Below are 27,899 nucleotides of genomic sequence, written 5' to 3'. Positions count from 1 at the left end.
TTGCTATGGGCAGGGCACTGGATTAAGCGCTTGGAAAAGTACAAAGAATTAGTAGACTTTCCCTGTCCATGATGAGCTTACAGTCTAGGGGGGAGACGGACAATGCGACTGTATAATTTGATCTTCCTGCTCTAGTCATTCTTTTGAGTCTCCAACACACAGACTGAAACGCTTAGTACAGTGCTCTGCACACAGTAAGTGCTCAATAGATTCAATGAATGAATGAAACGCTTATTAAGGTATTAAATAATGATGGTATTAAGCGCTTACTATGTGCCAATGATAATAATGATGTTATTAAGCGCTTACTATGTGCCAAGCACTATTCTAAGCACTGGGGTTATCAGGTTGTCCCACGTGGGGCTCCCAGTCTTCATCCCCATTTTACAGATGAGGTAACTGAGGCCCAGAGAAGTGAACTGACTCGCCCAAAGTCACACAGCTGGCAAGTGGCGGGGTCAGGATTAGAACCCATGACCTCTGCCTCCCAAGCCCGGGCTCTTGCCGCTAAGCCATGGAAAACCGCTTAGTCCAGTGCTCTGCACACAGTAAGTGCTCAATAAATGCGATTGAATGAAATGAGCCACTCGTTCTGTTTGCACACAGGGCTGAAGTTCATCCATCCATTCATTCATTCATTCAATCGTATTTATTGAGCGCTTACTGTGTGCAGAGCACTGGACTAAGCGCTTGGGAAGTACAAGTTGGCAACATCTAGAGACGGTCCCTACCCAACAGTGGGCCCACAGTCTAGATATCCTTCCCAAACTGAGCCCCTTCCTTCCTGTCCCCCTCTCCATCCCCCCCATCTTACCTCCTTCCCTTCCCCACAGCCCCTGTATATATGGATATATGTCTGTACATATTTATTACTCTATTTATCTTACTTGTACCTATCCTATTTATTTTATTTTGTTAGTATGTTTGGTTTTGTTCTCTGTCTCCCCCTTGTAGACTGTGAGCCCACTGTTGGGTAGGGACTGTCTCTAGATGTTGCCAACTTGGACTTCCCAAGTGCTTAGTCCAGTGCTCTGCACACAGTAAGCGCTCAATAAATACGATTGATTGATTGATGGTAAGCACTTAATAAATGCCATCATCATAAGTCCAGTGCTCTGCACACAGTAAGCGTTTGTACATATTTATTACTCTATTTATTTATTTATTTTACTTGTGCCTATCTATTCTATTTATTTTATTTTGTTAGTATGTTTGGTTTTGTTCTGTTTCCCCCTTCTAGACTGTGAGCCCGTTGTTGGGTAGGGACCGTCTCTAGATGTCGTCAACTTGTACTTTCCAAGCGCTTAGTCCAGTGCTCTGCACACAGTAAGCGCTCAATAAATGCGATTGATCGATTGACAATGAGCCCACTGTTGGGTAGGGACCGTCTATGTTGCCAACTTGTCCTTCCCAAGCGCTTAGCACAGTGCTCTGCACACAGGAAGCGCTCAATAAATACGATTGAATGAATGAATGAATGAGTGACTGAAAGCGGCCACGGCCTAGGTGCCTCAGGCGGGCGCCTTTCCCGCCCTCGTGGCCCTCCGCCGGATGTGACGTCACAGGGATAGCGCCCATCCCCCGGACGTGACGTCAGGGGGATCCGGGGGGGGGCCCTCCTTGAGGCGGGAGGAGGAAACCTGTTGACAGCGGAAGTGCCGAGCGGCTGGGGGGGCGTGACCGGAAGTGGGGCCGTGAGGCGGGAGGGGAGCGGAAGTGCGCAGGCGCGGGCCTCAGCTACGGAGATGACGTCACGGGGACCCGGGCCCTTCGCGAGGCGGGAGGAGTAAACCTGTTTATACCGGAAGTGCCGGTCGGCTGGGGAGGCCTGACCGGAAGTGGGGACGCGAGGCGGGAGGGGACCGGAAGTGCGCCGGCGCGGGCCTCAGCCACGGACGTGACGTCACGTGGGCCCGGGCCCTCCGCGAGGCGGGAGGAGGAAGCCTGTTGACACCGGAAGTGCCGAGCTGCTGGGAGGGGGCGTGACCGGAAGTGGGGACGTGAGGCGGGAGGGGGGCCTCAGCCACGGAGGTGACGTCACGGCGACCCGGCCCCTCGGAGAGGCGGGAGGAGGAAACCTGTTTACACCGGAAGTGGGGACGTGAGGCGGGAGGGGGGCCTCAGCCACGAACGTGACGTCACGTGGGCCCGGGCCCTCCGCGAGGCGGGAGGAGGAAACCTGTTTATAACGGAAGTGGTGACGTGAGGCGGGAGGGGGCCTCAGCCATGGACGAGATGTCACGGGGACCCGGCCCCTCCGCGAGGCGGGAGGAGGAAACCTGTTTACACCGGAAGTGCCGAGCGGCTGGGGAGGCCTGACCGGAAGCGGGGACGGGAGGCGGGAGGGGAGAGGAAGTGGGCAGGGGCGGGCCTCAGCCACGGACGTGACGTCACGGGGACCCGGCTCCTCCGCGACGCGGGAGGAGGAAGCCTGTTCATAACGGAAGTGGGGACGTGAGGCGGGAGGGGCTCGGAAGTGGGCAGGCGCGGGCCTCAACCACGGAGGTGACGTCACGGGGACCCGGCCCCTCCGCGAGGCGGGAGGAGGAAACCTGTTTACACCGGAAGTGCCGAGCGGCTGGGGAGGCCTGACCGGAAGTGGGGACGTGAGGCGGGAGAGGGGCGGAAGTGGGCCGGCGCGGGCCTCAGCCACGGACGTGACGTCACGGGGACCCGAGCCCTCGGCGAGGCGGGAGGAGGAAGCCTGTTGACACCAGAAGTGCCGAGCGGCTGGGAGGGGGGCCTGACCGGAAGTGGTGACGTGAGGCGGGAGGAGGCCTAAGCCACGGCGGTGACGTCCCCTCGGAGAGGCGGGAGGAGGAAACCTGTTTACACCGGAAGTGGTGACGTGAGGCGGGAGGGGGCCTCAGCCACGGACGTGACGTCACGGGGACGCGGCCCCCCCCTCAGCGAGGCGGGAGGAGGAAGCCTGTTGACACCGGAAGTGCCGAGCGGCTGGGAGGGGGGCCTGACCGGAAGTGAGGCGGTAGGGGACCGGAAGTGGGCAGGCGCGGGCCTCAGGCATGGGGCAGCACTGACAGGGGACGGGGGCAGGGCCTGGGCCCTGAGGGCGTCCCATGGGGGCCCCGTCGGCCGTCCAGCCGTGAGGGGAGAAGGGGAGGGGCCGAAGGCCTGTCCTCCCTCCTCCCCCCTCCCTCAGCCTCCCCAGCCATGAAGCTGAAGCTGAAGAATGTCTTCCTCGCCTACTTTCTGGTGTCCCTCACGGGCCTCCTCTACGCCCTCCTGCAGCTGGGTAAGCCCGCCTCACTCGATCGCATTTGGTCATTCGGTCATTCAGTCAGCCGGCAACTGATAGAGACGGTCATTCATTCATTCAGTCGTATTGATTGAGCGCTGACTGTGTGCAGAGCGCTGGACTGAGCGCTTGGGAAGGACAAGTTGGCAACATAGAGAGATGGGCATTCATTCATTCAATCGTATTGATTGAGCGCCGACTGTGTGCAGAGCACTGGACCGAGCGCTTGGGAAGGACAAGTTGGCGACATCTAGAGAGGGTCATTCATTCATTCAAGCGTATTTATTGAGCGCTTACTGTGTGCAGAGCGCTGGACTGAGCGCTTGGGAAGGACAAGTTGGCAACATTTAGAGGTGGTCATTCATTCATTCGGTCGTATTTATTGAGCGCTTACTGTGTGCAGAGCACTGGACTGAGCGCTTGGGAAGTACAAGTTGGCAACATATACAGATGGTCATTCATTCATTCAAGCGTATTTATTGAGCGCTTACTGTGTGCAGAGCACTGGACTAAGCGCTTGGGAAGGACAAGTCGGCAACATCTAGAGAGGGGCATTCATTCATTCATTCCATCGTATTTATTGAGCGCTTACTGTGTGCAGAGCGCTGGACTGAGCGCTTGGGAAGGACAAGTTGGCAACATTTAGAGGTGGTCATTCATTCATTCGGTCGTATTTATTGAGCGCTTACTGTGTGCAGAGCGCTGGACTGAGCGCTTGGGAAGTACAAGTTGGCAACATATAGAGATGGTCATTCATTCATTCAAGCGTATTTATTGAGCGCTTACTGTGTGCAGAGCACTGGACTAAGCGCTTGGGAAGGACAAGTTGGCAACATCTAGAGAGGGTCATTCATTCATTCATTCCATCGTATTTATTGAGCGCTTACTGTGTGCAGAGCGCTGGACTAAGCGCTTGGGAAGGACAAGTTGGCAACATTTAGAGGTGGTCATTCATTCATTCGGTCGTATTTATTGAGCGCTTACTGTGTGCAGAGCGCTGGACTGAGCGCTTGGGAAGGACAAGTTGGCAACATTTAGAGGTGGTCATTCATTCATTCGGTCGTATTTATTGAGCGCTTACTGTGTGCAGAGCACTGGACTGAGCGCTTGGGAAGTACAAGTTGGCAACATATACAGATGGTCATTCATTCATTCAAGCGTATTTATTGAGCGCTTACTGTGTGCAGAGCACTGGACTAAGCGCTTGGGAAGGACAAGTTGGCAACATCTAGAGAGGGTCATTCATTCATTCATTCCATCGTATTTATTGAGCGCTTACTGTGTGCAGAGCGCTGGACTGAGCGCTTGGGAAGGACAAGTTGGCAACATTTAGAGGTGGTCATTCATTCATTCGGTCGTATTTATTGAGCGCTTACTGTGTGCAGAGCACTGGACTGAGCGCTTGGGAAGTACAAGTTGGCAACATATACAGATGGTCATTCATTCATTCAAGCGTATTTATTGAGCGCTTACTGTGTGCAGAGCACTGGACTAAGCGCTTGGGAAGGACAAGTTGGCAACATCTAGAGAGGGTCATTCATTCATTCATTCCATCGTATTTATTGAGCGCTTACTGTGTGCAGAGCGCTGGACTGAGCGCTTGGGAAGGACAAGTTGGCAACATTTAGAGGTGGTCATTCATTCATTCGGTCGTATTTATTGAGCGCTTACTGTGTGCAGAGCACTGGACTGAGCGCTTGGGAAGTACAAGTTGGCAACATATACAGATGGTCATTCATTCATTCAAGCGTATTTATTGAGCGCTTACTGTGTGCAGAGCACTGGACTAAGCGCTTGGGAAGGACAAGTTGGCAACATCTAGAGAGGGTCATTCATTCATTCATTCCATCGTATTTATTGAGCGCTTACTGTGTGCAGAGCGCTGGACTGAGCGCTTGGGAAGGACGAGTTGGCAACATGTAGAGACGGTCATTCATTCATTCATTCGTATCGATTGAGCGCTTACTGTGTGCAGAGCGCTGGACTGAGCGCTTGGGAAGGACAAGTTGGCAACATAGAGAGACAGTCATTCATTCATTCAAGCGCATTTATTGAGCGCTTACTGTGTGCAGAGCACTGGACTGAGTGCTTGGGAAGGACAAGTTGGCAACATATAGAGACAGTCATTCATTCATTCATTCGTATTGAGCGCTCACTGTGTGCAGAGCACTGGACTGAGCGCTTGGGAAGGACGAGTTGACAACATCTAGAGATGGTCATTCATTCATTCAATGAAATTCAGTGAAATTCATTGAATGAAATTCGATCGTATTGATTGAGCGCTTACTGTGGGCAGAGCGCTGGACTGAGCACTTGGGAAGGACAAGTGGGCAACATCTAGAGAGGGGCATTCATTCATTCATTCAATCGTATTTATTGAGCGCTTACTGTGTGCAGAGCACTGGACTAAGCGCTTGGGAAGGACAAGTTGGCAACATCTAGAGAGGGTCATTCATTCATTCATTCCATCGTATTTATTGAGCGCTTACTGTGTGCAGAGCGCTGGACTGAGCGCTTGGGAAGGACGAGTTGGCAACATGTAGAGACGGTCATTCATTCATTCATTCGTATCGATTGAGCGCTTACTGTGTGCAGAGCGCTGGACTGAGCGCTTGGGAAGTACAAGTTGGCAACATATACAGATGGTCATTCATTCATTCAAGCGTATTTATTGAGCGCTTACTGTGTGCAGAGCACTGGACTAAGCGCTTGGGAAGGACAAGTTGGCAACATCTAGAGAGGGTCATTCATTCATTCATTCCATCGTATTTATTGAGCGCTTACTGTGTGCAGAGCGCTGGACAGAGCGCTTGGGAAGGACGAGTTGGCAACATGTAGAGACGGTCATTCATTCATTCATTCGTATCGATTGAGCGCTGACTGTGTGCAGAGCGCTGGACTGAGCGCTTGGGAAGGACAAGTTGGCAACATCTAGAGACGGTCATTCATTCATTCAAGCGCATTTATTGAGCGCTTACTGTGTGCAGAGCACTGGACTGAGTGCTTGGGAAGGACAAGTTGGCAACATATAGAGACAGTCATTCATTCATTCAATCGTATTGAGCGCTCACTGTGTGCAGAGCACTGGACTGAGCGCTTGGGAAGGACGAGTTGACAACATCTAGAGATGGTCATTCATTCATTCAATGAAATTCAGTGAAATTCATTGAATGAAATTCGATCGTATTGATTGAGCGCTTACTGTGGGCAGAGCGCTGGACTGAGCACTTGGGAAGGACAAGTGGGCAACATCTAGAGAGGGGCATTCATTCATTCATTCAATCGTATTTATTGAGCGCTTACTGTGTGCAGAGCACTGGACTAAGCGCTTGGGAAGGACAAGTTGGCAACATCTAGAGAGGGTCATTCATTCATTCATTCATTCCATCGTATTTATTGAGCGCTTACTGTGTGCAGAGCGCTGGACTAAGCGCTTGGGAAGGACAAGTTGGCAACATTTAGAGGTGGTCATTCATTCATTCGGTCGTATTTATTGAGCGCTTACTGTGTGCAGAGCACTGGACTGAGCGCTTGGGAAGTACAAGTTGGCAACATATACAGATGGTCATTCATTCATTCAAGCGTATTTATTGAGCGCTTACTGTGTGCAGAGCACTGGACTGAGCGCTTGGGAAGGACAAGTTGGCAACATCTAGAGAGGGTCATTCATTCATTCATTCCATCGTATTTATTGAGCGCTTACTGTGTGCAGAGCGCTGGACTGAGCGCTTGGGAAGGACGAGTTGGCAACATGTAGAGACGGTCATTCATTCATTCATTCGTATCGATTGAGCGCTTACTGTGTGCAGAGCGCTGGACTGAGCGCTTGGGAAGGACAAGTTGGCAACATAGAGAGACAGTCATTCATTCATTCAAGCGCATTTATTGAGCGCTTACTGTGTGCAGAGCACTGGACTGAGTGCTTGGGAAGGACAAGTTGGCAACATATAGAGACAGTCATTCATTCATTCAATCGTATTGAGCGCTCACTGTGTGCAGAGCACTGGACTGAGCGCTTGGGAAGGACGAGTTGACAACATCTAGAGATGGTCATTCATTCATTCAATGAAATTCATTGAATGAAATTCGATCGTATTGATTGAGCGCTTACTGTGGGCAGAGCGCTGGACTGAGCGCTTGGGAAGGACAAGTTGGCAACATCTAGAGGCGGTCATTCATTCATTCAGTCGTATTTATTGAGCTCTTACAGTGTGCAGAGCACTGGACTAAGCGCCTGGGACGGACAAGTTGGCAACATATAGAGGTGGTCATTCATTCATTCAATCGTATTTATTGAGCGCTTACTGTGTGCAGAGCACTGGACTGAGCGCTTGGAAAGGACAAGTTGGCAACATCTAGAGATGGTCATTCATTCATTCAAGCATATTTATTGAGCGCTTACTGTGCAGAGCACTGGACTGAGCGCTTGGGAAGGACAAATTGCCAACATATAGAGATGGTCATTCATTCAATCGTATCTATTGAGCGCTTACTGTGTGCAGAGCATTGAACTGAGCGCTTGGGAAGGACAAGTTGGCAACATATAGAGACGGTCATTCATTCATTCAATCGTATTTATTGAGCGCTCACTGTGTGCAGAGCACTGGACTGAGCGCTTGGGAAGGACAAGGTGGCAACAGCTAGAGACGGTCAATCAATCAATCAGTCGTATTTATTGAGCACTTACTGTGTGCAGAGCAGCGTGGCTCACTGGAAAGAGCCCAGGCTTTGGAGTCAGGTCATGAGTTCAAATCCCGGCTCCGCCTTTTTCATTCGTACATTCATTCAGTCGTATTTATGGAGCGCTTACTGTGTGCGGAGCAGCGTGGCTCACTGGAAAGAGCCCAGGCTTTGGAGTCAGAGGTCATGAGTTCAAATCCCGGCTCCGCCTTTTTCATTCGTACATTCATTCAATCGTATTTATGGAGCGCTTACTGTGTGCAGAGCACTGGACTAAGCGCTTGGGAAGGACAAGTTGGCAACATAGAGAGACGGTCAATCAATCAATCATATTGATTGAACGCTTACTGTGTGCAGAGCGCTGGACTGAGCGCTTGGGAAGGACAAATTGGCAACATCTAGAGACGGTCAATCAATCGTATTTATTGAGCACTTACTGTGTGCAGAGCACTGGACTGAGCGCTTGGGAAGGACAAGTTGGCAACATCTAGAGACGGTCATTCATTCATTCAATCGTATTGATTGAATGCCTACTGTGTGCAGAGCACTGGACTAAGCGCTTGGGAAGTCCAAGTTGGCAACGTATAGAGACGGTCCCTACCCAACAGTGGGCTCACGGTCTAGAATCAATCAATCAATCAATCGTATTTATTGAGCGCTCACTGTGTGCAGAGCACTGGACTAAGCACTTGGGAAGGACAAGTTGGCAACGTATAGAGACAGTCATTCATTCAATCGTATTGATTGAGCGCTTACTGTGTGCAGAGCACTGTAGTAAGCGCTTGGGAAGTACAAGTTGGCAACATATAGAAATGGTCATTCATTCATTCAGTCGTATTTATTGAGCGCTTACGGTGTTCAGAGCGCTGGACTAAGCGCTTGGGAAGGACAAGTTGGCAACATATAGAGATGGTCATTTATTCATTCATTCATTCAATCGTATCTGTTGAGCGCTTACTGTGCAGAGCACTGGACTAAGCCCTTGGGAAGGACAAATTGGCAACATATAGAGACGGTCATTCATTCATTCAATCGTAACTATTGAGTGCTTACTGTGCAGAGCACTGGGCTAAGCGCTTGGGAAGGACAAGTTGGCAACATCTAGAGACGGTCATTCATTCAATTGTATCTATTGAGCGCTTACTGTGTGCAGAGCACTGGACTAAGCGCTTGGGAAGGGCAAGTTGGCAACATCTAGAGATGGCCATTCATTCAATCATATCTATTGAGTGCTTACTGTGTGCAGAGCACTGGACTAAGCGCTTGGGAAGGACAAGTTGACAACATCTAGAGACGGTCATTCATTCATTCAATCGTATCTATTGAGCGCTTACTGTGTGCAGAGCACTGGACTAAGCGCTTGGGAAGGGCAAGTTGGCAACAGAGAGAGACGGTCCCTACCCAACAGCGGGTCCCCGGGCTCAGCCTGCAGCGGGGGAGAGAGGCCCGAGGAGGCCCCCCCATAACAATCATCATAATCCTTCTGGGACTTGTTAAATAATATTAAAAATAATAATGGCATTTATTAAGCGCTTACTCTGTGCAAAGCACTGTTCTAAGCGCTGGGGAGGTTACAAGGTGATCAGGTAGTCCCACGGTGGGGCTCATGCTCTTCATCCCCATTTTACAGATGAGGTACCCGAGGCCCAGAGCAGTGAAGTGACTTGCTGCAAGTCACCCAGCTGACAATTGGCGGAGCCGGGATTTGAACCCACGACCTCTGACTCCAAAGCCCGTGTTCCTTCCACGGAGCCACGCTGCCGCTTCTAAGAGCCCGGGCCTGGGAATCGGAAGGTTATGGGTTCTAATTCCCACTCCGCCGCTTGTCTGCCGTGTGACCCCGGGCAAGTCACTTGACTTCTCTGGGCCTCAGTTACCTCATCTGGAAAACGAGGATCGAGATTGTCGGCCCCACGTGAGACAGAGACGGTGACCAGCCCGAGTCGCCTGTATCTTCCCCAGGGTTCGGCACGTAGTAAGCGCTTAATAAATACCACGATCATTATGATTATTAAGTCACCACTTCTCTGGGCCTCAGTTCCCTCATCTGGAAAATGGGGATTAAGACTGTGAGCCCCACGTGGGACAACCTGATCACCCTGTATCCTCCCCAGCGCTTAGAACAGGGTTCGGCACGTAGTAAGCGCTTAATAGATACCACGATCATTATGATTATTAAGTCACCACTTCTCTGGGCCTCAGTTCCCTCATCTGGAAAATGGAGATTGGGACTGTGAGCCCCATGTGGGGCAGGGACTGTGCCTGACCCGATTGGCTTGTATCCGCCCCAACGCTTAATACAGAACAGTGCTCAGCGCTTAGTACAGTGCTTTGCACATAGTAAGTGCTTAACAAATGCCATCATCATTATTATTATTATTATCCCGACTCCACTGCATGTCTGCTGTGTAATCTGGGGCAAGTCACTTAACTTCTCTGGGCCTCAGTTCCCTCATCTGTAAAATGGGGATTAAGACTGTGAGCCCCACATGGGACAACCTGATCACCCTGTATCCTCCCCAGCACTTAGAACAGTGCTTTGCACGTAGTAAGCGCTTAACAAATGCCTATTATTATTATTATTATTATTACAGAAGCAGCGTGGCTCAGTGGAAAGAGCCCGGGCTTGGGAGTCGGGGCATGGGTTCTAATCCCGGCTCCGCCACTTGTCAGCTGGGTGACTTTGGGCGAGTCACTTCACTTCTCTGGGCCTCAGTTCCCTCATCTGCAGAATGGGGATGAAGACCGTGAGCCCCACGTGGGACCACCTGATCACCTTGTATTCCCCCCTGGCGCTTAGAACAGTGCGTCGCCCATAGTAAGCGCTTAACAAATGCCATCATTATTATTATTATTATCATTACAGTGCTTGGCACATAGTAAACGCTTAACAAATACCGTTATTGTATGAGAAGCAGCGTGGCTCAGTGGAAAGAGCCCGGGCTTTGGAGTCAGAGGGCATGGGTTCTAATCCTGGCTCCGCCACTTGTCAGCTGGGTGACTTTGGGCAAGTCACTTCACTTCTCTGGGCCTCAGTTCCCTCATCTGGAAAATGGGGATGAAGACCGTGAGCCCCACATGGGACAACCTGATCACCTTGTATCCCCCCCACCAGAGCTTAGAACAGTGCTTTGCACATAGTGAGCGCTTAACAAATGCCATCATTATATTATTATGATGGTTTTTATTGAGTGCTTACTGCTCTTAGATAATAATAATAATAATAATAGTAATAATAATGGCATTTGTTAAGCGCTTACTATGTGCAAAGCACTGTTCTAAGCGCTGGGCGGATGCAAGGTGATCAGGTTGTCCCACGGGGGGCTCACAGTCTTCATCCCCATTTTAAAGGTGAGGGAACTGAGGCTCAGAGAAGTCAAGTGACTTGCCCAAGGTCACCCAGCAGACGTGTGGCGGAGCCGGGATTCGAACCCATGACCTCTGACTCCAAAGCCCGGGCTCTTTCCATTGAGCCACGGAAGAGCAGTGCTTTGCCCAGAGTAAGCGCTTAATAAATGCCGTCATGATTATCATTATTATATATCGAATGATGATGTGTCTGTTATATTGTGTTCTCCATAGCGTACTGTAGTACAGCGCTCTGCCCACAGTAAACGCTCAATAAATGCAACTGACTACTTATTTTGTTAATGATGTGCATCGAGCTTTATTTCTATTTATTCTGATGACGTGACACCTGTCCACATGTTTGGTTTTGTCGTCTGCCTCCCCCTTCTAGACTGTGAGCTCGTTGTTGGGTAGGGACCGGCTCTAGATGTTGCCAACTTGGACTTCCCAAGCGCTTAGTACAGTGCTCTGCACACAGTCAGCGCTCAATAAATGCGATCGAATGAATGAATGAATGTTTCTTAATAATAATAACGGCATTTATTAAGCGCTTACTAAGTGCAAAGCACCGCTCTAAGCGCTGGGGAGGTTACAGAGTGATCAGGTTGTCCCACGGGGGGCTCCCAGTCTTCATCCCCATTTTCCAGATGGGGGAACTGAGGCCCGGAGAAGTGAAGGGACTTGCCCAAAGTCACCCAGCTGACAGTTGGCAGAGCCGGGATTGGACTCCCAAGCCCGGGCTCTTTCCACTGAACCAAGCTGCTTCTCTTGTTTTTTTCTTTTTTTAAAAAAAAATGGCATTTATTAAGCGCTTACTACGTGCAAAGCGCTGTTCTAAGCGCTGGGGAGGTTACAGCGTGATCAGGTTGTCCCTCGTGGGGCTCACCGAGTTAATCCCCATTTTCTAGACGAGGGAACTGAGGCCCAGAGAAGTGAAGTGACTTGCCCAAAGTCACCCAGCTGACGGCGGAGCCAGGATTGGAACCCATGACCTCTGACTCCAAAGCCCGGGCTCTTGTTGTAGCGTACTTTCCCGAGCGCTTAGTACGGTGCTCTGCACACAGTAAGCGCTCAGTAAATCCGACTGACTGAACGAATAATAATAATAATACTAATGATGGCGTTTGTTAAGCGCTTACTATGTGCAAAGCACTGTTCTAAGCGCCGGGGGGGATGCAAAGTGATCAGGTTGTCCCACTTTGTTGTCCGTCTCCCCCTTCTAGATTGTGAGCCCGCTGTTGGGTAGGGACTGTCTCTATACGTTGCCGACTTGGACTTCCCAAGCGCTCAGTACAGTGCTCTGCACACAGTAAGCGCTCAATCAATCCGATCGATTGATTGATTGATTGATCGGGGCTCCCCGAATGACGGCCATCTCTCCCTCCGTCCCCGTCGGGGCCTAGGTCAGCCGTGTGACTGCTCCCCTCACCTGCGGGCCGCAGCCGAACAGCTGCGCGGCAAGGACCTGAAGATCTCCCAGCTTCAGGGGAAACTGAGGCAGCCCCCCGCGGCCCCGGCCCCCGGCCGGCCCCTCGAATCCGAGACCCTGCCCATTATCTACGTCGTGACGCCCACCTATGCTCGGTACGTGACGGGCCGCCCCTCGGCCTGGCGGCTTTCGGGTAGTAATAATAATAATAATAATAATAATTTGATAGCATTTATTAAGCGCTTACTATGTGCCAAGCAGTGTTCTAAGCACTGGGGAGGATACAAGGTGATCAATAATAATAATAATAGTGATGGCATTTATTAAGCGCTTACTGTGTGCCAAGCACTGTTCTAAGCACTGGGGAGGATACAAGGTGATCAATAATAATAGTGATGGCATTTATTAAGCGCTTACTATGTGTAAAGCACTGTTCTAAGCACTGGGGAGGATACAAGGTGATCAATAATAATAATAATAGTGATGGCATTTATTAAGCGCTTACTATGTGCCAAGCACTGTTCTAAGCACTGGGGAGGATATAAGGTGATCAATAATAATAGTGATGGCATTTATTAAGCGCTTACTATGTGCAGAAAGCACTGTTCTAAGCACTGGGGAGGATACAAGGTGATCAATAATAATAATAATAGTGATGGCATTTATTAAGCGCTTACTATGTGCCAAGCACTGTTCTAAGCACTGGGGAGGATACAAGGTGATCAATAATAATAATAATAGTGATGGCATTTATTAAGCGCTTACTGTGTGCCAAGCACTGTTCTAAGCACTGGGGAGGATACAAGGTGATCAATAATAATAATAATAGTGATGGCATTTGTTAAGCGCTTACTGTGTGCCAAGCACTGTTCTAAGCACTGGGGAGGATGCAAGGTGATCAATAATAATAAGAGTGATGGCACTTATTAAGCGCTTACTATGTGCCAAGCACTGTTCTAAGCACTGGGGAGGATACAAGGTGATCAGTAATAATGGAGATGGCATTTATTAAGCGCTTACTATGTGCCAAGCACTGTTCTAAGCACTGGGGAGGATACAAGACGATCAGGTGGTCCCACGGGGGGCTCATGTCTTCATCTAGAGAAGCGGCGTCTAGAGAAGCAGCGTGGCTCAGTGGAAAGCGCCCGGGCTTTGGAATCAGAGGTCATGGGTTCGAATCCCGGCTCTGCCAATTGTCAGCTGGGTGACTGTGGGCAAGTCACTTCACTCCTGCGCCTCAGTTCCCTCATCTGTAAAATGGGGATTAAGACTGTGAGCCCCCCGTGGGACCACCTGATCACCTTGTAACCTCCCCAGCGCTTAGAACAGTGCTTTGCACATAGTAAGTGCTTAATAAATGCCATTATTATTATTATTATTATTATTCATCCCCACTTTCCAGATGAGGGAGCTGAGGCCCAGAGAAGTGACTTGCCCAAAGTCACCCAGCTGACAATGGGCGGAGCCGGGATTTGAACCCAGGACCTCTGACGCCAAAGCCCAGGCTCTTTCCACCGAGCCACGCTGCTTCCCTTGGGTCGGCGCGGGGCACGGGGGAGCATCCCAAGAGGGACACGGGTTAGCCACGGTCGCTGCTGAAGAGGTGGAGGTGGGGACCGTCTCTATATGTTACTTCCTTAGCGCTTAGTACAGTGCTCTGCATGCAGTAAGCGCTCAATAAATACAATTGAATGAATGAATGAATGAATAATTGGAGGGACAGCCGTCTCAAATTAGAAGAGTCGGAGGGAATGGGAAAGGTGACGGAGAGGGATGATCGTTGTGGTCTCCCAATCGTATTTATTGAGCGCTTACTGTGTGCAGAGCACTGGACTAAGCGCTTGGGCCAGTCCAGTGCTCTGCACACAGTAAGCGCTCAATAAATACGATCGAATGAATGAATGAATAATGGGAGGGACAGCCGTCTCAAATTAGAAGAGTCGGAGGGAATGGGAAAGGTGACGGAGAGGGATGATCGTTGTGGTCTCCCAATCGTATTTATTGAGCGCTTACTGTGTGCAGAGCACTGGACTAAGCGCTTGGGCCAGTCCAGTTCTCTGCACACAGTAAGCCCTCAATAAATATGATTGAAAGAATGAATGAATGAATAATGGGAGGGACAGCCGTCTCAGATTAGAAGAGTCGGAGGGAATGGGAAAGGTGACGGAGAGGGATGATCGTCGTGCTCTCCCAATCGTATTTATTGAGCGCTTACTGTGTGCAGAGCACTGGGCTAAGCGCTTGGGCCAGTCCAGTGCTCTGCACACAGTAAGCGCTCAATAAATACGATTGAAAGAATGAATGAATGAATAATGGGAGGGACAGCCGTCTCAGATTAGAAGAGTCGGAGGGAATGGGAAAGGTGACGGAGAGGGATGATCGTTGTGCTCTCCCAATCGTATTTATTGAGCGCTTACTGTGTGCAGAGCACTGGGCTAAGCGCTTGGGCCAGTCCAGTGCTCTGCACACAGTAAGCGCTCAATAAATACGATTGAAAGAATGAATGAATGAATAATGGGAGGGACAGCCGTCTCAGATTAGAAGAGTCGGAGGGAATGGGAAAGGTGACGGAGAGGGATGATCGTTGTGCTCTCCCAATCGTATTTATTGAGCGCTTACTGTGTGCAGAGCACTGGGCTAAGCGCTTGGGCCAGTCCAGTGCTCTGCACACAGTAAGCGCTCAATAAATACGATCGAATGAATGAATGAATGAATAATGGGAGGGACAGCCGTCTCAGATTAGAAGAGTCGGAGGGAATGGGAAAGGTGACGGAGAGGGATGATCGTTGTGGTCTCCCAATCGTATTTATTGAGCGCTTACTGTGTGCAGAGCACTGGGCTAAGCGCTTGGGCCAGTCCAGTTCTCTGCACACAGTAAGCGCTCAATAAATACGATTGAAAGAATGAATGAATGAATAATGGGAGGGACAGCCATCTCAGATTAGAAGAGTCGGAGGGAATGGGAAAGGTGACGGAGAGGGATGATCGTTGTGGTCTCCCAATCGTATTTATTGAGCGCTTACTGTGTGCAGAGCACTGGGCTAAGCGCTTGGGCCAGTCCAGTGCTCTGCACACAGTAAGCGCTCAATAAATACGATTGAAAGAATGAATGAATGAATAATGGGAGGGACAGCCGTCTCAGATTAGAAGAGTCGGAGGGAATGGGAAAGGTGACGGAGAGGGATGATCGTTGTGCTCTCCCAATCGTATTTATTGAGCGCTTACTGTGTGCAGAGCACTGGACTAAGCGCTTGGGCCAGTCCAGTGCTCTGCACACAGTAAGCGCTCAATAAATACGATTGAAAGAATGAATGAATGAATAATGGGAGGGACAGCCGTCTCAGATTAGAAGAGTCGGAGGGAATGGGAAAGGTGACGGAGAGGGATGATCGTTGTGCTCTCCCAATCGTATTTATTGAGCGCTTACTGTGTGCAGAGCACTGGGCTAAGCGCTTGGGCCAGTCCAGTGCTCTGCACACAGTAAGCGCTCAATAAATACGATTGAAAGAATGAATGAATGAATAATGGGAGGGACAGCCGTCTCAGATTAGAAGAGTCGGAGGGAATGGGAAAGGTGACGGAGAGGGATGATCGTTGTGCTCTCCCAATCGTATTTATTGAGCGCTTACTGTGTGCAGAGCACTGGACTAAGCGCTTGGGCCAGTCCAGTGCTCTGCACACAGTAAGCGCTCAATAAATACGATCGAATGAATGAATGAATGAATAATGGGAGGGACAGCCGTCTCAGATTAGAAGAGTCGGAGGGAATGGGAAAGGTGACGGAGAGGGATGATCGTTGTGGTCTCCCAATCGTATTTATTGAGCGCTTACTGTGTGCAGAGCACTGGGCTAAGCGCTTGGGCCAGTCCAGTTCTCTGCACACAGTAAGCGCTCAATAAATACGATTGAAAGAATGAATGAATGAATAATGGGAGGGACAGCCATCTCAGATTAGAAGAGTCGGAGGGAATGGGAAAGGTGACGGAGAGGGATGATCGTTGTGGTCTCCCAATCGTATTTATTGAGCGCTTACTGTGTGCAGAGCACTGGGCTAAGCGCTTGGGCCAGTCCAGTGCTCTGCACACAGTAAGCGCTCAATAAATACGATTGAAAGAATGAATGAATGAATAATGGGAGGGACAGCCGTCTCAGATTAGAAGAGTCGGAGGGAATGGGAAAGGTGACGGAGAGGGATGATCGTTGTGCTCTCCCAATCGTATTTATTGAGCGCTTACTGTGTGCAGAGCACTGGACTAAGCGCTTGGGCCAGTCCAGTGCTCTGCACACAGTAAGCGCTCAATAAATACGATTGAAAGAATGAATGAATGAATAATGGGAGGGACAGCCGTCTCAGATTAGAAGAGTCGGAGGGAATGGGAAAGGTGACGGAGAGGGATGATCGTTGTGCTCTCCCAATCGTATTTATTGAGCGCTTACTGTGTGCAGAGCACTGGGCTAAGCGCTTGGGCCAGTCCAGTGCTCTGCACACAGTAAGCGCTCAATAAATACGATTGAAAGAATGAATGAATGAATAATGGGAGGGACAGCCGTCTCAGATTAGAAGAGTCGGAGGGAATGGGAAAGGTGACGGAGAGGGATGATCGTCGTGCTCTCCCAATCGTATTTATTGAGCGCTTACTGTGTGCAGAGCACTGGGCTAAGCGCTTGGGCCAGTCCAGTGCTCTGCACACAGTAAGCGCTCAATAAATAATAATAATAATAATAATAATAATAATAATAATGTTGGCATTTGTTAAGCGCTTACTACTACGTGCAAAGCACTGTTCTAAGCGCTGGGGGGGATACAAAGCGATCAGGTTGTCCCATGTGGGGTTCACAGTCTTAATCCCCATTTTACAGATGAGGTCACTGAGGCCCAGAGAAGTGAAGTGACTTGCCCAAGGTCACACAGCAGACATGTGGCAGAGTCGGGATTCGAACCCGTGACCTCTGGCTCCAAAGCCCGGGCTCTTTCCACTGAGCCACGCTGAAACGGGTGCTCCCCGGAGGCGAGGCAAACTGCAGGCGCTTTGTGGGCAGGCGATATGTCTGTTTATTGCACGGCGTAGCGGTTGCGGCTTGGGCCTGGGAGACGGAAGGCCCTGGGTTCGAATCCCGGCTCCGCCGCTTGTCTGCCATGTGACCCTGGGTAAGTCACTTTGCTTCTCCGGGCCTCAGCGACCTCATCTGTAAAATGGGAATTGAGCCTGTGAGCCCCGTGGGGGACAGGGGGCCGTGTCCAACCTGATTTGCTTGTCTCCCCCCCCAGCGCTTAGTACAGTGCCCGGCACATAGTAAGCACTTAACATTATTAATATTTATTGTTGAATCGTACTCTCCCAAGTGCTCCAAGTACTACTACTACTTGACCTCCCAAGCGCTTAGTATAATCATCAATCGTATTTATTGAGCGCTTACTATGTGCAGAGCACTGTACTAAGCGCTTGGGAAGTACAAGTTGGCACCATATAGAGACAGTCCCTACCCAACAGTGGGCTCACAGTCTAAGACCTAAAATCTCAAATTAAAATCATAATAATGATGTTTGTTAAGCGCTTACGATGCGCCAAGCGCTGTTCTAAGCATTGGGGTAGGTGGTGTTAGTGACAAAAAGGGTTCACGCATTCATTTAATCGTATTTATTTTCGTGCATATGTGTAATATGCGTATTATGTGTATGTAATGTAATGTAATTACACATATGTAATATGTGCGTATGTGTAATATGTGCATATTTATGCACATAGTAAGCACTCAATAAATATGATTGATTGATTGATTGAGCGCTTACTGTGTGCAGAGCACTGGACTAGGCGCTTGGGAAGTCCAAGTTGGCAACATCAATCAATGAATCAATCAATCAGTCGTATTTATTGAGCGCTTACTGTGTGCAGAGCACTTTACTAAGTGCTTGGGAATTCCAAGTTGGCAACATATAGAGACAGTCCCTACCCAACAGTGGGCTCACAGTCTAAAAGGGGGAGACAGAGAACAAACATACTAACATACTACTACATGCATACACACTACATACTACTACACACTACATACTACAAACATACTAACAAAATAAAATGAATAGAATAGATATGTACAAGTAAAATAAATAAATATATATGTATGTATATATGTATATGTATATAAATATGTATATATTTATACAAGTATATATGTGCATATATATGTATATATGCATGTACATGTACGAGTAAAATATATAAGCATATAAACATGTATATAAATATATAAACATATATATACACACACACACACATATATATATATCTATATCTATCTATCTATAGATAGATAGATAGATAAACATATAGAGACGGTCCCTACCCAACAGCGGGCTCACAGCCTAGAAACTGTGAATCCCGGCTCTGCCAACTGTCAGCCGTGTGACTTTGGCCGAGTCGCTTCGCTTCTCTGGGCCTCAGTTCCCTCATCTGTAAAATGGGAATGAAGGCCGTGGGCCAACCTGATCACCTCGTAACCTCCCCAGCGCTTAGAACGGTGCTCTGCCCATAATAAGCTCCTAATAAATGCCATCGTTATTATTATTATTGTGAGCCCACTGTTGGGTAGGGACCGTCCCTATCCGTTGCCGACTTGTCCTTCCCAAGCGCTCAGTCCGGTGCTCTGCACACGGTGATCCGTCAAGCAATCAATCGTATTTATTGAGCGCTTACCGTGTGGACTGAGCGCTTGGGAAGGACAAGTCGGCAACGTATAGGGACGGTCCCTACCCAACAGTGGGCTCACAGTCTAAAAGGGGAGAAAGAGAACAAACATACTAACATACTACTACATACTTACATACTACATACTACTACATACTACAAACATACTAACAAAATAAAATGAATAGAATAGATATGTACAAGTAAAATAAATAAATATGTATGTATGTATATATGTGTATATATATAAATATGTATATATTTATACAAGTATATATGTGCATGCATATATGCATGTACATGTACAAGTAAAATATATATATATATATAAATATATAAACATATATATATATAGAGAGAGAGAGAGACGGTCCCTACCCAACAGCGGCCTCACAGCCTAGAAACTGTGAATCCCGGCTCTGCCAACTGTCAGCCGTCTTCACTTTGGGCGAGTCGCTTCGCTTCTCTGGGCCTCAGTTCCCTCATCTGTAAAATGGGAATGAAGACCGTGGGCCAACCTGATCGCCTGGTAACCTCCCCAGCGCTTAGAACGGTGCTTTGCCCATAGTAAGCTTCTAATAAATGCCATTGTTATTATTATTATTATTATTGTGAGCCCACTGTTGGTTAGGGACCGTCCCTACGCGTTGCCGACTTGTCCTTCCCAAGCGCTCAGTCCGGTGCTCTGCACACAGTAATCAATCAATCAATCAATCAATCGTATTTATTGAGCGCTTACTGTGTGGACTGAGCGCTTGGGAAGGACAAGTCGGCAACATATAGGGACGGTCCCTACCCAACAGCGGGCTCATAAATATGATTGATGATGGGGAAGAGCCCCGGCCTCTCCCCCCGCCGCCGCCCCCCGACCCTTCTGCGTCTCTGTCGGCCCCCAGACTGGTGCAGAAGGCGGAGCTGGTGCGCCTGGCGCAGACCCTGGCCCTCGTCCCGCGGCTGCACTGGATCTTGGTGGAGGACGCGGACAGCCCCACGCCGCTGGTGTCGGGCCTGCTGGCCGCCTCGGGCCTGCGCTTCACGCACCTGGCCGTGCCCACGCCCCGCGCCCAGCGGCTACGGGAAGGGGAGCCCGGCTGGGCCCGGCCCCGGGGGGTGGAGCAGCGGAACAGGGCTCTGGCCTGGCTACGGGGCCGGAGCGGGGGCCGCCAGCCCGACACCGACGACGCCGACCAGCTCCCCCCGTCCCCGGACACCAGGGCCGTCGTCTATTTCGCGGACGACGACAACACCTACAGCCGGGAGCTCTTCGAGGAGGTGAGGAGGGAGCCCACCGGGAGGGAGGGAAGCCAGAGCCGGGGGTCCGCGGGGGTTTATAGAGAATCCCCCGTCCGCCACGTGTCTCCCGGGTGGCCTCGGACGAGCCGCTCCGCTCCCTCATCTGGAAAACGGGGATGAAGGCCGCCCCCGTAGCGACCCCAGCGCTTAGAGCAGCGCTCGGCTGGTCTCCGCTCCCTCACCTGGAAAACGGGCATGAAGGCCGCGAGCCTCCCCTCCACGGGACCCCGTAGCGACCCCAGCGCTTAGAACGGCGCTCGGCTGGTCTCCGCTTCCTCATCTGGAAAATGGGTATGAAGGCCGCGAGCCTCCCCTCCATGGGACCCCGTAGCGACCCCAGCTCTTAGAGCAGCGCTCGGCTGGTCTCCGCTCCCTCATCTGGAAAATGGGTATGAAGGCCACGAGCCTCCCCTCCACGGGACCCCGTAGTGACCCCAGCGCTTTAGAACAGCGCTCGGCTGGTCTCCGCTCCCTCATCTGGAAAACGGGCATGAAGGCCGCGAGCCTCCCCTCCACGGGACCCCGTAGCGACCCCAGCGCTTAGAACGGCGCTCGGCTGGTCTCCGCTTCCTCATCTGGAAAATGGGTATGAAGGCCGCGAGCCTCCCCTCCACGGGACCCCGTAGCGACCCCAGCGCTTAGAACAGTGCTCGGCTCATAGTAAGCGCTTAACAGATAATAATAATAATGGCATTTATTAAGCGCTTACTATGCGCAAAGCGCCGCTCTAAGCGCTGGGGTAGAAACAAGGCAATCGAGTTGTCCCCCGTGGGGCTCCGCAGACTTAATCCCCATTTTATCATCAGCATCGTCAATTGTATTTATTGAGCGGTTACTGTGTGCAGAGCACTGTACTAAGCGCTTGGGAAGTCCAAATTGGCAACATAGAGAGACAGTCCCTACCCAACAGCGGGCTCACAGTCTAAAAGGGGGAGATGGAGAACAAAACCAAACATACTATCGAAATAAAATAAGTAAGATTTTATTTTATCTGTAAAAGAATCTTACAGGTGAGGTAGCTGAGGCCCAGAGAAGCGAAGTGACTTGCCCCGAGTCACACAGCCGACAAGTGGCGGGGCTGGGATTTGAACCCCCATTACCGCCGTTATCGCGTACCGCAGATACCAATCAATCAATCAATCAGTCGTATTTATTGAGCGCTTACTGTGTGCAGAGCACTGTACTGAGCGCTTGGGAAGTACAAATCGGCAACACATAGAGACAGTCCCTACCCAACAGCGGGCTCACAGTCTAAAAAATACCACTGTTATTGCGGTCGTGGGTTCGGATCCCCGCTCGGGCAGGCGGCGGCCACTTCTGGGCGGCCCCGGTCCCCTCGCCTGTCCAACGGGGATGACGACTGTGAGCCCCACGGGGGGCAACCCCCCCAGCGCTTAGCACGTAGTAAGCGCTTAACGAGTGCCATCACCGTCGTTACTGTTATCTTCTCACCTTCCTTTTCGGTTTCCCCGGCGCCGGTGGAGGGGGCGGAGGGGGAGGTCGGCGGCCCCGCGGCTCAGGCCGGGCTCCCCTTGTCCCCTCAGATGCGTTGGACCCGGGGGGTCTCGGTGTGGCCCGTGGGGCTGGTGGGAGGCCTCCGGTTCGAGGGGCCCAAGGTGCAGGGGGGCCGGGTGGTGGGTTTCCACACGGCCTGGGAGCCCGCCCGGCCCTTCCCGCTGGACATGGCCGGCTTCGCCGTGGCCCTGCCCCTGCTGCTGGCTCACCCCGCCGCCCACTTCGACCCCGCGGCCCCCCGGGGCCACCTGGAGAGCAGCCTCCTCAGCCAGCTGGTCCAGCCCAAGGACTTGGAGCCCCAAGCCGCCAACTGCACGCGGGTAAGGGGGCCGGGGCCGCGGGAGGGAGCGGGCGGGAGCGCCGGCCGTTCTCGGCCCTACCGGAAACCGGGCTGGGACTAGCCTGGACTGTCAATCAATCAATCAATCAATCGTATTTATTGAGCGCTTACTATGTGCAGAGCACTGTACTAAGCGCTTGGGAAGTACAAATTGGCATCACATAGAGACAGTCCCTACCCAACAGTGGGCTCACAGTCTAAAAGGGGGAGACAGAGAACAGAACCAAACATACCAACAAAATAAAATAAGTAGGATAGAAATGTACAAGGAAAACAAATAAATAAATAAATAAAGAGAGTAATAAATATGTACAGCCATATATACATATATACAGGTGCTGTGGGGAAGGGAAGGAGGGAAGGAAGGAATCCATCAATCGTTGCCAGCTCGGACTAAGCGCTTGGGAAGTCCAAGCTGGCGACGGATAGAGACGGTCCCTACCCACCAGCGGGCACACGGTCTAGAAGGGGGAGACAGAGAACAAAACCAAACATATCAATCAATCCATCAATCGTTGCCAGCTCGGACTAAGCGCTTGGGAAGTCCAAGCTGGCGATGGATAGAGACGGTCCCTACCCACCAGCGGGCACACGGTCTAGAAGGGGAGACAGAGAACAAAACCAAACATATCAATCAATCCATCAATCGTTGCCAGCTCGGACTAAGTGCTTGGGAAGTCCAAGCTGGCAATGGATAGAGACGGTCCCTACCCACCAGCGGGCACACGGTCTAGAAGGGGGAGACAGAGAACAAAACCAAACATATCAATCAATCCATCAATCGTTGCCAGCTCGGACTAAGCGCTTGGGAAGTCCAAGCTGGCAACGGATAGAGACGGTCCCTACCCACCAGCGGGCACACGGTCTAGAAGGGGGAGACAGAGAACAAAACCAAACATGCTAACGAAATAAAGTAAATAGAATAGATAGGTACAAGTAAAATAGAGTAATCAATATGTACAAACATATATACATCATCATCAATCATATTTATTGAGCGCTTACTGTGTGCAGAGCACTGTACTAAGCACTTGGGAAGTACAAGCTGGCAACATATAGAGACAGTTCCTATCCAACAGTGGGCACACAGTCTAGAAAGGGGAGACAGAGAACAAAACCAAACATGCTAACGAAATAAAATAAATAGACTGGATAGGTACAAGTAAAATAAATGGAGTAATCAATATGTACAAACATATATACATCATCATCAGTCGTATTGATTGAGCGCTTACTGTGTGCAGAGCACTGGGCTAAGCGCTTGGGAAGGACAAGTTGGTAACGTATAGAGACGGTCCCTACCCAACAGCGGGCTCACGGTCTAGAAGGGAGAGACAGACGACGTTCATTCATTCCATCGCATTTATTGAGCGCTTACTGTGTGCAGAGCACTGGGCTAAGCGCTTGGGAAGGACAAGCTGGCAACGTATAGAGATGGTCCCTACCCAACAGTGGGCTCACAGTCTAGAAGGGGGAGACAGAGAACAAAACCAAACATACTAACAAAATAAAATAGACTAGATAGGCGCAAGTAAAATAAATAGAGTAATAAATATGTACAAACATATATACATCATCATCAATCATATTTATTGAGCGCTTACTGTGTGCAGAGCACTGGACTAAGCGCTTGGGAAGTCCAAATTGGCAACATACAGAGGCAGTCCCTACCCAACAGTGGGCTCACAGTCTAGAAGGGGGAGACAGAGAACAAAACCAAACATACTAACAAAATAAAATAAATAGAATAGGTAGGTACAAGTAAAATAAATAAATAGAGTAATAAATATGTACAAACATATATACATCATCATCAATCGTATTTATTGAGCGCTTACTGTGTGCAGAGCACTGGGCTAAGCGCTTGGGAAGGACAAGCTGGCAACGCATAGAGACGGTCCCTACCCAACAGCGGGCTCACGGTCTAAAAAGGGGGAGACAGAGAACAAAACCAAACAAACTAACGAAATAAAATAAATAGAATAGATAGGTACAAGTAAAATAAATAAATAGAGTAATAAATATGTACAAACATATATACATCATCATCAATCGTATTTATTGAGCGCTTACTGTGTGCAGAGCACTGGGCTAAGCACTTGGGAAGGACAAGCTGGCAACGTATAGAGACGGTCCCTACCCAACAGCGGGCTCACAGTCTAAAAGGGGGAGACAGAGAACAAAACAAAACATAGTAATGAAATAAAATAAATAGAATAGATATGTACCAGTAAAATAAATAAATAGAGTAATAAATCTGTACAAACATATATACATATATACAGGTGCTGTGGGGAAGGGAAGGAGGTAAGATGCGGGGAATGGAGGCGGGGAGAGGACTAGACTGTGAGCCCGCTGTTGGGTAGGGACCGTCGCTAGATGTTGCCGACTTGGACTTCCCAAGCACTTAGTCCAGTGCTCTGCACACAGGAAGCGCTCAATAAATACAATTGAATGAATGAATGACTCTGCACACAGTGAGTGCTCAATAAATACGATTGCGTGAATGAATGACTCTGCACACAGTGAGTGCTCAATAAATGCGATTGCGTGAATGAATGACTCTGCACACAGTGAGTGCTCAATAAATACGATTGTGTGAATGAATGACTGCACACAGTGAGTGCTCAATAAATGCAGTTGCGTGAATGAATGACTCTGCACACGGTGAGTGCTCAATAAATATGATTGAATGAATGAATGACTGCACACGGTGAGTGCTCAATAAATACGATTGCGTGAATGAATGACTGCACACGGTGAGTGCTCAATAAATGCGATTGAGTGAATGAATGACTGCACACAGTGAGTGCTCAATAAATACGATTGCGTGAATGAATGACTGCACACGGTGAGTGCTCAATAAATACGATTGAGTGAATGAATGACTGCACACAGTGAGTGCTCAATAAATACGATTGCGTGAATGAATGACTCTGCACACGGTGAGTGCTCAATAAATACGATTGAGTGGATGAATGACTCTGCACATTTTGAGTGCTCAATAAATACGATTGCATGAATGAATGACTCTGCACATGGTGAGTGCTCAAAAAATATGCATGAATTAATAACTCTGCACACGGTAAGTGCTCAATAAATACGATTGCATGAATGAATGACTGCACATGGTAAGTGCTCAATAAATACGATTGAATGAATGAAGGAAGGAAGGAATGAATGAAACTGAACCCGGCTACCAGTTGGTCGGTCCATGTTTATCGAGCACCGCCTGGGAGCAGAGCACCGTAATAGTAAGAGCCCGGGCATTGGAGTCTAGAGGTCATGGGTTCAAATCCCGGCTCCGCCAACTGTCCGCTGTGTGACTTTGGGCAAGTCACTTCACTTCTCTGGGCCTCAGTTCCCTCATCTGGAAAATGGGGGTTAAGACGGTGAGCCCCACGGGGGACAACCTGATCACCTTGTAACCTCCCCAGCGCTTAGAACAGTGCTTTGCACATAGTAAGCGCTTCACAAATACCATCATTATTATATTATTAACAATAATATATTACTAATAATATTGATATATATTAATCATAGTATATAATATCAATATTACATATTAATAACGATAATAACGATGGCATTTAGTAAGCGGGGTTCAAATCCCGGCTCCGCCAACCGTCCGCTGTGTGACTCCGGGCCAGTCTTAGAACAGCGCTCGGCGCTTAGAACAGTGCTTTGCACATAGTAAGCGCTTAATAAATGCCATCAAAAAAAAAAAAAGTCACTTCACGTCTCTGGGCCTCAGTTCCCTCATCTGTCAAATGGGGAGGAAGACTGTGAGCCCCCCCACGGGCCCACCTGATCACCTTGTACCCTCCCCAGCGCTTAGAACAGTGCTTTGCACATAGTAAGCGCTTAACAAATACAATCATTATTATATTATTAACAATAATATAATATATGACTAATAATACCAATATTATATATTAATAGTATATAATATCAATATTATATATTAATAACGATAATAACGATGGCATTTAGTAAGCGGGGTTCAAATCCCGGCTCCGCCAACTGTCCGCTGTGTGACTCCGGGCCAGTCTTAGAACAGCGCTCGGCGCTTAGAACAGTGCTTTGCACATAGTAAGCGCTTAATAAATGCCATCCAAAAAAAAAAGTCACTTCACTTCTCTGGGCCTCAGTTCCCTCATCTGTCAAATGGGGAGGAAGACTGTGAGCCCCCCCACGGGCCCACCTGATCACCTTGTACCCTCCCCGGCACTTAGAACAGTGCTTTGCACATAGTAAGCGCTTAACAAATACAATCATTATTATTATATTATTAACAATAATATAATATATAACTAATAATACCAATATTATATATTAATAATAGTATATAATATCAATATTATATATTAATAACGATAATAACGATGGCGTTTAGTAAGCGGGGTTCAAATCCCGGCTCCGCCAACCATCCGCTGTGTGACTCCGGGCCAGTCTTAGAACAGCGCTCGGCGCTTAGAACAGTGCTTTGCACATAGTAAGCGCTTAATAAATGCCATCAAAAAAAAAAAAAGTCACTTCACTTCTCTGGGCCTCAGTTCCCTCATCTGTCAAATGGGGAGGAAGACTGTGAGCCCCCTGTGGGACCGCCTGACCGCCTTGTAACCTCCCCAGCGCTTAGAACAGTGCTTTGCACAGAGTAAGCGTTTAATAAATGCCATCATTATTTATTATTCTTTTTCTGACTGGGTCCCGGCGGCAGGTTCTGGTGTGGCACACGCGCACGGAGAAGCCCAAGATGAAGCAAGAGGAGCAGCTGGCGCGGCAGGGCCGCGGCTCGGACCCCGCCGTCGAGGTGTGACCCCGGCAAGGACCCCCGCGAGCACGACCCCGCCGGGACACGGGGACGGCCCGGAGCTGGGGGTCGGCCCCGGGAAACCGAGGACCAAGTGGAGGCCGCCCCCCTCTCTCCCTCCTCCTCCTCCTCCTCGCCCCACGATCCTCGCGTGGGAAACCGTGGATGGCGCCCGGCCTGCCGGGTGCCTCAGTTTCCCATCAGTCGGGGTTCAGCCCCGGTCCCTCGCGGAGCGGAGGTGGGAATGGGAAGCAAGGCGGTCAAGTTGAGCCGGGGGTGCCTTTCTGCCAACCCGGGCACGTCGGAGGAGGGAGGTGCCCTGGTTTTCGCGCCCCCTTTTCCCCCCCGAAAAAAGCAGGGGACTAGGCCGGTTTAAGAGCTCAAAGGTGCCCTGATGGGAGGTTGGAGGGCGTTGACTACAGTCTGCTGCTGCTGCTGCTGAACTTTAAGGGGCTAGAGGGAGGCCTGTGGCTCCTTCCCCCCGCCAAGCGAGCGTGTTTACCTCCGCCGGCCTCCCCAATAAACGCGATTTCTCAACTAGA

At 49.8% G+C, this 27,899-nt stretch overlaps 1 protein-coding gene across 1 annotated transcript; it reads left to right on the top strand.

Moving 5' to 3' along the window:
* The first annotated feature begins 3,056 nt into the window (after positions 1 to 3,056).
* Positions 3,057 to 27,899, top strand: B3GAT3 (beta-1,3-glucuronyltransferase 3). Its single transcript, XM_038765033.1, has 5 exons — positions 3,057 to 3,253; positions 12,688 to 12,868; positions 20,293 to 20,668; positions 22,234 to 22,524; positions 27,265 to 27,899. The coding sequence occupies exons 1-5, from the start codon at positions 3,172 to 3,174 to the stop codon at positions 27,361 to 27,363; spliced, it is 1,029 nt and encodes a 342-aa protein (XP_038620961.1). The 5' UTR covers positions 3,057 to 3,171; the 3' UTR covers positions 27,364 to 27,899.

The sequence above is a fragment of the Tachyglossus aculeatus genome, chromosome 22 (genome assembly GCF_015852505.1).
Source record: "Tachyglossus aculeatus isolate mTacAcu1 chromosome 22, mTacAcu1.pri, whole genome shotgun sequence".
Taxonomy (NCBI): domain Eukaryota; kingdom Metazoa; phylum Chordata; class Mammalia; order Monotremata; family Tachyglossidae; genus Tachyglossus; species Tachyglossus aculeatus.
The sequence above is the reverse complement of the archived record's forward strand: the minus strand, read 5'-3'. Positions and strand labels throughout refer to the sequence as shown.